The 9,787-nt window shown below is 36.7% G+C and overlaps 1 protein-coding gene across 1 annotated transcript in view; it reads right to left on the bottom strand.

Annotated features, from left to right (window-relative positions):
• Nucleotides 1-281: 281 nt before the first annotated feature.
• DPY19L4 (dpy-19 like 4) overlaps nucleotides 282-9,787 on the bottom strand; it is a 59,174-nt gene continuing 49,668 nt past the window's right edge. The window contains exons 16-19 of the mRNA XM_007453249.1: nucleotides 9,056-9,138; nucleotides 6,360-6,492; nucleotides 2,655-2,813; nucleotides 282-578 (exon numbers count right to left, since the gene is read on the bottom strand). Of these exons, the coding sequence (XP_007453311.1) occupies nucleotides 414-578; nucleotides 2,655-2,813; nucleotides 6,360-6,492; nucleotides 9,056-9,138 (540 nt within the window). The 3' untranslated portion in view covers nucleotides 282-413. The remainder of the gene's footprint in view (nucleotides 579-2,654; nucleotides 2,814-6,359; nucleotides 6,493-9,055; nucleotides 9,139-9,787) is intronic.

Raw genomic sequence — 9,787 nt, 5'->3', positions numbered from 1 at the left:
CTTCTATTCTATAATTATATCACATTAATTATTTATTGAATGTTATATTTGAGATATATACTCTGACCTTGAACATATTCAAATTCAAGACTAATGTTATGATGGAATGAAGATTTATGAGGAAAATTTTACAATAGTTTAGAAGGTAAAATCTTTAAAGACCATGTAGCAGTAAGGAAGACACCTGGCTGGAACGATGCAGAGCGGCAGGTTTGACATTTTACCAAAGGACAGTAATGTTTAATCTTCTTTCCCCCACAGAAATCTAGATCCAGTTAACAGCAGGAGGGGAAAAGCAGCAGCAACATTTCAAAAGTCCATACTCTGATTTCCAAAAGATACCACGTAGGTAGAAGAAAATTGCATTTTACTTCAGGTGGTATAAGTCTTTGAAATGAAGGCTCTGCTGTTTTTCAAGACTGAAAGGATATCACAGTGTTGATTTTATACACAAAGTAGGATCTGTTCCAGTATACTCTAGTGAAATAATTCACATAAGGAGAATAGTTAATTTTGACCTCATGACAAAATCTCCCATGTTTTGAATAGGTTATCTTGTCACCTTCTTCACAAACCACCTATCAAACGATATGAAACAAAATATTAAAAAGCTTATTAAGCTTACAGGAGAAATGCAATCAATGTACAAGTGATGATATTTATATGAAAAAAAATATTATTGCTAAACATGGACTATCTCACATTGGTTAGCAAATATCTCATATTGTTCAGCAAATAAAAGCCTCTTCATAAGTTACCATGTCCACTAAATTCTTGAGCTTCCCATTGAGACTGAGAAATCAGTATAAAGTGTTTTCCAATTTTTAAAAGATTTAATCCTAAAATTTAGAAGGCTGTGTCTGCATAGTCTATCATTCCTCTGAAGAACCTTATCATGGAACCTACCAAGGCTGAGAGATGGACACATACTCTTAATGTATATTCACACTCTTCTCCTTGTGCAGGACTGACTCACATTAGTAAGCAAGTTTCTGTGACTTATCCAGTACAATTCTTTACATTTTCACCTTAATGAGGTTCACTAAGATAGCTTAGCTAGCTTGAAGAGTTTTCTATAATAAAATACTAAATATTATTCTAATGCCTAGGAAAGATGTCAGAGAGTCAACTTTAAGAATAAAAGGATGAAAAAAAAAAAAAAAAAAGAATAAAAGGATGGATTCGCTTTAAGTCCATGCATGGCATTACACGAAAGAAGAAGTAACCTGATCTTCAAAATGGAGCAAGAGGGTAGCCAAGAGCAGAGGATAAGGCTCTAGACAGCAGACAGCAATGCAGTAGTAATTACTGAATACCTGATGTTTAATAAAATTCCATTTTGTCACCAATTAAGCCAAAGACCACAGATATCAAGTGCCAACAGAGAAAATTCAAAATACATGCAGCAGGAAACAGAATAAGTTTATATTATAAGATTAAGGGGTCATGAAGAGAGCGAAAGGTGGAAATCATAAAAACTAATTTCTCGGGACTTCCCTGGAGGTCCAGTGGTTAAGACTCTGTGCTTCCACTGCAGGGGGCGTGGGTTCAATCCCTAGTCGGGGAACTAAGATCCCACATGCTGCAGAGCGTGGCCCCCCCAAAAAATACCCAACAAACTAATTTCTCACCTCCAAACTGGTCTGGGATGATTACGACAAAGAGCTAATTAATTAGGAAGGGACAGAAAAAGTCTTGGCTGCAACCTGAATGGAATATGCACTCCAAACAAGAATGACCTACTGAACTATGCCTAAGATCCTTCACCCCCAACTTTCCCAGGAGTAAAGGTACCCTTTCCAGTGCCTAATTATCAGATATACAAACACTAATTACCAGATATGCAAACTCCCCTGTCAGTCTTAGTTGCCAGGTATACAGTATACACTGTAGGCTGAGAAGTAAGAAAGCTTGGTAAAATAGCTAAAATCAATGAAAACTTAAGATACAGTTAAATCCTAACAACTAAAGTAGCTCTGAATACACTAATTTTTGTGGATAATAGGGACCCAATATACAGGACTATGTCAATTTAGTAAGCAATTTTTCTAGATATGTATCAAATTACAAGAAATTTCTCAACATAAGAATATAACAAAACAAACGGCTGCTCTTTATAATATGTTAAAATCAAATCATCATTCAAAACAAACTATCTTTTATTTATAAATGTTGAACATGTACAAGTACAGGCAACAAATAAGGAATCGAGATATTGGTAAACTTTTTTTTTGCAAAATTGCCCAACTTTTCTTTTGTACATTGAAGAAATAGTTCAAACTACTTTTGATAAGCACCCCCCCACTGTTATATAACTTTTAATTATATTCTTAGTTAAGTTCCAAAAGTAAAGTTTGAAGATACTTTTTTTTTTTTTTTTTTTTTCCTTGCGTTATGCGGGCCTCTCACTGTTGTGGCCTCTCCCATTTGCGGAGCACAGGCTCCGGACGCGCAGGCTCAGTGGCCATGGCTCACGGGCCCAGCCGCTCCGCGGCATGTGGGATTTTCCCGAAACGGGGCACGAACCCGCGTCTCCTGCATCGGCAGGCGGACTCTCAAGCACTGCGCCACCAGGGAAGCCCTGAAGATACTTTTATAAGTTTAAATAAAGCCATTTTTCTCAAAAACATTTAATTTTCCAAATGGTTACTTACGTGGCCATTTGCGATGTCTAATAAATCTTTAACCCTACAGCCTCTCACGGTTCCCACCTCATTGCAGATAGCATCTTCTACAATTAGGTAATTAGCCTTGTAGGATGTCAGTATTTTATAAATATCCTCAGCAGATCGCTTTGAATAGATTTGATAGATCTGAAAGAATATAATTAAAACAACAACTTTAAAAGACATTTAAAACTTCTGTTTATCAAAATTATACATTAAGTCTCTACTACGTTCTCAGTACTATCTGTGGAAAATAAAGATATTCACTAAGACTTGACTGCTTCCCTCAGGATGCTTATATTCATCTGCTATTGGCCACTTGTGTATCTTCTTTTGAGAAATGTCCATTCAAGTCCTTTGCCCATTTTTCCCCAGTTTTATTGAGATATAATTGACATATAACATTGTGTAAGTTTAAAGTGTACAACATGTTTATTTGATATGCTCATATGTTGCAAAATGATTAGCACCATAGCTTTAGCTAATACCTGCATCATGTTACATAATCGCCATTTCTTTTTTTGGGGAAAACATCTAAGATCTACTCTCAGCAACTTTCGAATATACAATACGGTGTTATTAACTATAATCACCATGCTGTACATTAGATCCCTAGAGTTTATTCATCTTATAACTAGAAGTTTGTACTCTTTGACCAACATCTCATTTCTCCAACCCTCCCAACCCCTGGCAACCACAACTCTTCTGTTTCTATGAGTTCAGCCTTTTTAGGTTCCATATATGTGATATCACAGAATATTTGTCTTTTTCTTTTTTTTTTTTTCTTTTTTTTTTTTTTCTTGCGTTATGCGGGCCTCTCACTGTTGTGGCCTCTCCCATTTGCGGAGCACAGGCTCCGGACGCGCAGGCTCAGCGGCCATGGCTCACGGGCCCAGCCGCTCCGCGGCATGTGGGATCTTCCCGAAACGGGGCACGAACCCGCGTCTCCTGCATCGGCAGGCGGACTCTCAAGCACTGCGCCACCAGGGAAGCCCTATTTGTCTTTTTCTATCTGACTTACTTCACTTAGCGTAATGCCCTCAAGGTTCATCCATGTTGTTGCAAATGGCCTTTGTCCATTTTTTTAATTGGGTTGTCTTTTTATTATTGAGTTGTAATCGTTCCATTACTTTTTTTTATTACCATGTATCATAGTATTTTATACTCATTTTATACATGAGATAAAGTCAGTGAGGTTAAAATAATTTGACCCTTGTCACAAATACTGAAAGGACAGGGATGCATGCTTAAAACTCATGTCTTGATTACGTGGTGTTTTTCATTACAATTTTGCTGACCTTATTAGATAATAAGCTTTGGATCTTCTAATACGTTTTTCAGGTTTCCTGAAATATTAACCTTGGATAACCACAAAAGTTAGGCTAAAAGTATCATATACTGTTTGTTGTGAAAATACTGAGATTTGCAACCTAGATTGGACAAGATTCCAGTCTATCTGCAGAATTTTCAGCAGCTGCTTACTACATGTTATGGCTGCTGTCTATCTAGCAACTTTAGGTCCAATGTCCATTGAGATGCTAGAGATACTCATTCTGTGGAACACAGAATGTTAAAAAATCAAGAGGAAGTTTCTCACTCATTTCACTTTGTTAAATAAGTTCATGTGAATCTTACCCAGCTTATACTTATTTATAGTTTTTTATATATTTTTTTACTTATTTTTAAGTTTGGGGAAACTGTAACATACTACTGGGGCCTATAAAAAACACCTCTATGCAATGGCAATAACATTACTGTTAGACTAGAGTGAGGTTTCTCAACCTCAACGCTACTGATATTTTGGGCCAGATAATTCTTTGTCAGGACAGAATGGAGGCTGTCCTGTACATTGGAGGATGTTTAAGAGTATCCCTGGTCTCTACCCACTAGGTGTCTGTAGAACCCCTCCCCCAGCTGTGACAACCAAAAATGTCTCCAGACATTGCTAAATGTCCCCTGGGAGCACCATCTTCCCAGGTTTGAGAACCACTGGCCTATAATCACTGATTATAAAGATCAGTCCCATGTTATGAATTATAGACAGTGTCTAATTCAAATGGTATGGTCTCACTTACGGAGTTCAATTTGAATTTTATTTTAACAACAAATTTATTCAGTACTTGCTATATACTAGACACCATATAGAAAGACCAAGATTTGAAAAAAAAAATGGTTCCTATTCTCACAGCCAAGTCACATAAAACTAAAAACTCTAAAATGTTTAAATTTAATTAGAACTCTGACCTAATTATAAGTGATTCTGAAATTCTATATTAGGACAAAGACCAATCAAAAGACAACAAAGAAAACAAAGCCATGTCAGAGTCTGTTGGTTTAAATCCACAAAAAGTAAAGTTTAGGAATATGCAGTAGTATATCTTCTAAGCAACACTACCTTTTCAACTGCAGCAAATACTAATCAGAGGCAGCTGTTGTCTCTCAGGTAAATCACTTCAAGGTAGATCTCCCCGGTCTCTGACCTCTCCCCTGCTTCAACTGTTCCCGGACCTTCATTAACTCTAAAACAGATCTAAGGTTCCACTCCTGGGCTTATGAAAGGTCTCTGATGACTCCCAAATGCCTCTAGGGTAAGTCTCAATTCTTAAGCATGACCTTCCAGGTCCTCCAGAATTTGGCCTTATTTATTTTCCAGTTTCACGGCCAAACAAATTTCAAGGCTCATGTGACTTTTTTAACCTGGAATCACTGTATTCTTTTTCCAAACAAGTTTCTAGTCATCCTTCAAAGCCCAGATCAAGCAAATGCCCTTTATGAAGACTTGGATTTTTGTAGGCAGAACTGACTGCTCCTGCTTTTGAACTCCTCTCTACTTTCTGTGGTTATATGTGAATGTGTGTGCGCACATACAATTATAATTTAATAGTACATATTAATACTAGATAACACTTAAATTTTACTGTTTCAGGCATAGTGCATTATCTTATTTAATTCTCACAACTAGGAGGTAAGAATTATTATTACTTCCAGATTCAGAAACTTGCTCAAGGTCACAAAGCTTAGAGTCTACCCTTTGTATTAGAGTCTAACTTCTATATTGCTATACTTCCTCCTTAGCTTAGAGTATACTTAAAAACTACATGAAATTCTCTCCAACTGAAAAACAGAATATTTAGAACTCAGGTTCAGTTGGTCATTACCTTCAGATATGAAGTTACTATTTAAATCCATACCAAACATGCAAAATAATATATTCTCTGAAGAAGAAGCAATTAGATACCATACTAATGTTATACTAAGTTATTAATAATAGCCCATAATGAAAAATCAATCAGTGTTTTATAAGCAATAATAGAATTTTGGCTTGGAAATACAAAGTGTATAAAGACATTAACTGAAAGCCTTCCTTCAATAATTTGATTGAGAACAATGCTATTCTCAAAAGAATGCTTCCCTTTATAAAATATTACACATCAGTCCCTTGAAACCTTATGGGAAATGAAGTGTTTCTCCTAGAAACATATCCATACTTTCCATAAAACAAAGAACTTCATATTCTAATGTTGGCCTCTCTTGATTAAATGTATTATACAGCTTTTTTAAAAAACTAAAGCTAATTAACTCTTCTAAAATTGTCTGGATTTTCCTAGCTAACCAGGAACATATGCATCATTACAGAACTATACTAAGGAGTCAAATAAAAATGATCCAAATGTAGAATCTAAAATGCCTTACATTTTCATTTCTCTTGAGAAGATCATCATCATTGTAAAGAGGCAAGCTTGTCACCATCCATCCAGTGCATAATTTAATCACACCCATTAACTGTGGACTTCCTGCAAAAACAGCTGCGACTGGAGCTTGCCTTCTGCAAAGAACCATAAAGATTCACACACTGAAAAGGTAAGTATACTATTTAGATCACTGATTTATCACAATTCTGAAATACCAAGCAACTTAAAATGTATTGCACACTTAAGTTTCAGTGTCAGTTTTCATTTCATTTCATTTTTGGATTTATTAAAAAAAAAACTGAGCACCTATTATGTGCCAGAAACTGCTCAGACTGCTAAAGATAAATAAATATTTTAAAAAGAGAGGTGGGAGGACAAGGTCCCTGCTTTCAATAGGGAGCAGGGGGAGAGGATAAGCATATAGGTCAGGTGGTAATAATGCTATTAAAAAATAATGCAGGGTAATGGGAGTGACAATTCAATGCTGATACTGTGAATTCTCAAATTCGTCTTTGGCAAATATTAACCACCAGAACCCAACTCCTTCCAGATCCATCTATCCTCCTGCTCCTTCCCTACCTTTACCCATATGTCTATCTCCAGATAACACATGAAGGACTTCTCTACCCTAAATCATAATCCAAAGTCCCAGACAGATGCCACTCACAAGACAGGTCCCAAAGGGCTGCTCTTATGTCCTGACTTATTTATTACCTCCCTGTATTCAACATTCAGCATCTACCTACTATGTGCTAGTGATATTGTCAAACTCTGAAAATAGAGAGACAGCACACAGCCACTGTCCTCAAGGAGCCCTCAGTAATGGGGAAACAAAAATGAAACAGAAAAATCACAACACAGTGGCATAAATGTCCAATCATTTGATGTAAAAGGTCCAATGTTCAGGCCTTTGCTGTTTTTGAAAACACTGAGGTAAATCACACACATAGATGTGACTTTCTCTTTTGTTAATGACAACACAAGGCTATATAGTCAGTGTTCCAAAAAGGTAAACACAATTCACAAAAAAGTATTAATAGTCAGTAGTTAAGGATGGTCTAAAAAGATAATAATTTTTATACATACAAGAGGTGTCATTATAATAATGAGACGTTATAATAAGACCTATTATTCTCATTTCTATATACCTATTCTATAAACCTATTCCTCATTTCTAGAAACATTTTTTGCCTTTTTTCCCCTATTATCCTGGCCTTTTCTGAGAGTGTTTCATTCCTTTTTCAAGTTTTAGTTTCTTCTTCTATGTGTTTAAAATTTTTCATACTATTTCATAGTCTCTATCCATAGGGTAGACTGGTTGGAAAAATGGTTACAATGATTCTTTTCTATAGGTATGCTCTTGGAGGAAATGCTGGTCTTCGTCATGTGACTTGTTTTGGCCAATAGGACAACAGCAAACATAATTTGAGCAGAGATTTAAAACATGCTTGACCTTGCAACTTGTCCTCTCTTGCTGCTCTTGGGAACTCTACAACCACCACCTTATGAATGAGCCCAGTCTCACCTGGGCTGGGTAATGAGAAGCATGTGGCTAAGTCAACTCCATGACCTCAGCTGACACCTACCCAGTCTAGACATGTGAGAAAGGCCATGCCAGACTATCCAGTCCCAGATGATCTGGCCCAGACCAGAAGTATCCTACCAATTGCTTCTACTCAGCTGACCACTGAAATGGTGCAAAATAACAAATGTTTATTGTTTGTACGCCACTAAGTTTTGTGGTAGTCCACTGTGCAGCAAAAACTGACACAAGCAAATTTTATTATCAGAAATTGCTAGAAGTCTACTTCTATTGCTTATCACAACCAACAACTGATTGTTGCTGTGTTGAACTGTTTCTTCATGTGTTTTGTAACTTTAGAGCTTATCTTCATGAAGCTTTATTTGTGAAATCCTGGGTAGCCTGGGTTGAGGATTATATCAGGCACTCCAGACCATCCCAGAACCACTTTTTATGCTAATCTCTTGATATAGGGTTTCCTGGATTAGACAAGTATAATTTCAAACTACAAACATGTGAATTCAGATGCACTGCTACAAATTCAGAGGAGACACTTTATTTCTGACCAAGAGCTGAAACCGAGGAAGATATGCTTTCTTATCATCTTTCTCAACCACTTGATGGCTATTTTGTGATAGTCCATCCTTTCACTGATAGTGTAGCCCTTTGAGGGTCCCTTAGTTATATATGTATGTTAGGGGAGGGAACGAGGTGTTTCAATTAAAATTCCCAGCTTCTACAGGCCCAAGAGCACATCTCCTGTCATATTAAAATCTGCATGAGTGTTAAAATTTTAAATCTTGTTAACCTTGGTTATCAAGACTAGAAATCCACCGCTCATTCACCTCCAACTCCGGTTAAAAGAAGCATCTCTTGACTATCTAAATAAAAGAACATTGGTTCCTTTTTATTCCACATTTCTAGATGTTTAACAGCTAGAGTTTCATATCTAAAACTTATCAATACTATATTTTGATGGAAATGAGTTCAATTAGAAAATTAGAATTATATGTCTAAATGAAAACTAAATATCCCTAAAAATACAGGGTAAAATCCCTGAGATTTATGAGAAGAACTTGGAAAAGGATTAATTTATTATTTCCCCTGAATCCATTAAATAGCATTCAATGATTAATTAATAGCTTAACAACAGTCTTGGGCAGTTCAGTTCTTACTTTATCCAGGTCATAAGTTCCACCGTATCTGGGTCATAAAATTCTTGTAGTTCCATTAATTCTGTCATTAATCTTGGAAAAAACTAAAATACAAAACAAAATCCCCAAAACCTGTGTGTAAGTAATTAGAAAGTTTAAAACTGTTTCAGAGTACTTCCAAAGACTAAGAGGCCAACTTCTGACAAACAATATTACAACACTGTTCTCACAGAAAAAATGGCATGAATTGCTTTACTCTCCTTCAGTTTCTTGCTAGTTCTTCTCAGCCCAAATAATCTACTGTATGGTTAATTCACTGCCTACGCTCAATACATAATTTTATCAACCAAACAATTAATCATCAGTTGTATCTTTCATGCACATGCACACTGAATAAATAAGTAAGCAAACGAATAAATTTCAGATCAAGTCAAATAATTCACAGGTTTACTGGCAATTAATTTCATGTTACATTATGATAAGCCAAAGAGTTTACATTATTTTTTTTATTTTTTTTTTTTTGCGGTACGCGGGCCTCTCACTGTTGTGGCCTCTCCCGTTGTGGAGCACAGGCTCCGGACGCACAGGCTCAGCGGCCATGGCTCACGGGCCCAGCCGCTCCACGGCATGTGGGATCTTCCCGGACCGGGGCACGAACCCGTGTCCCCCGCATCGGCAGGCGGACTCTCAACCACTGCGCCACCAGGGAAGCCCGAGTTTACATTATTTTATAAAGATTTAAATTTGGGGATT

This window comes from Lipotes vexillifer, unplaced genomic scaffold, assembly GCF_000442215.2.
Source record: "Lipotes vexillifer unplaced genomic scaffold, Lipotes_vexillifer_v1.1 scaffold1038, whole genome shotgun sequence".
In the NCBI taxonomy this organism is placed as follows: domain Eukaryota; kingdom Metazoa; phylum Chordata; class Mammalia; order Artiodactyla; family Lipotidae; genus Lipotes; species Lipotes vexillifer.
Note: the sequence above shows the minus strand (reverse complement) of the source record. Positions and strands in the feature narration are given on the sequence as shown.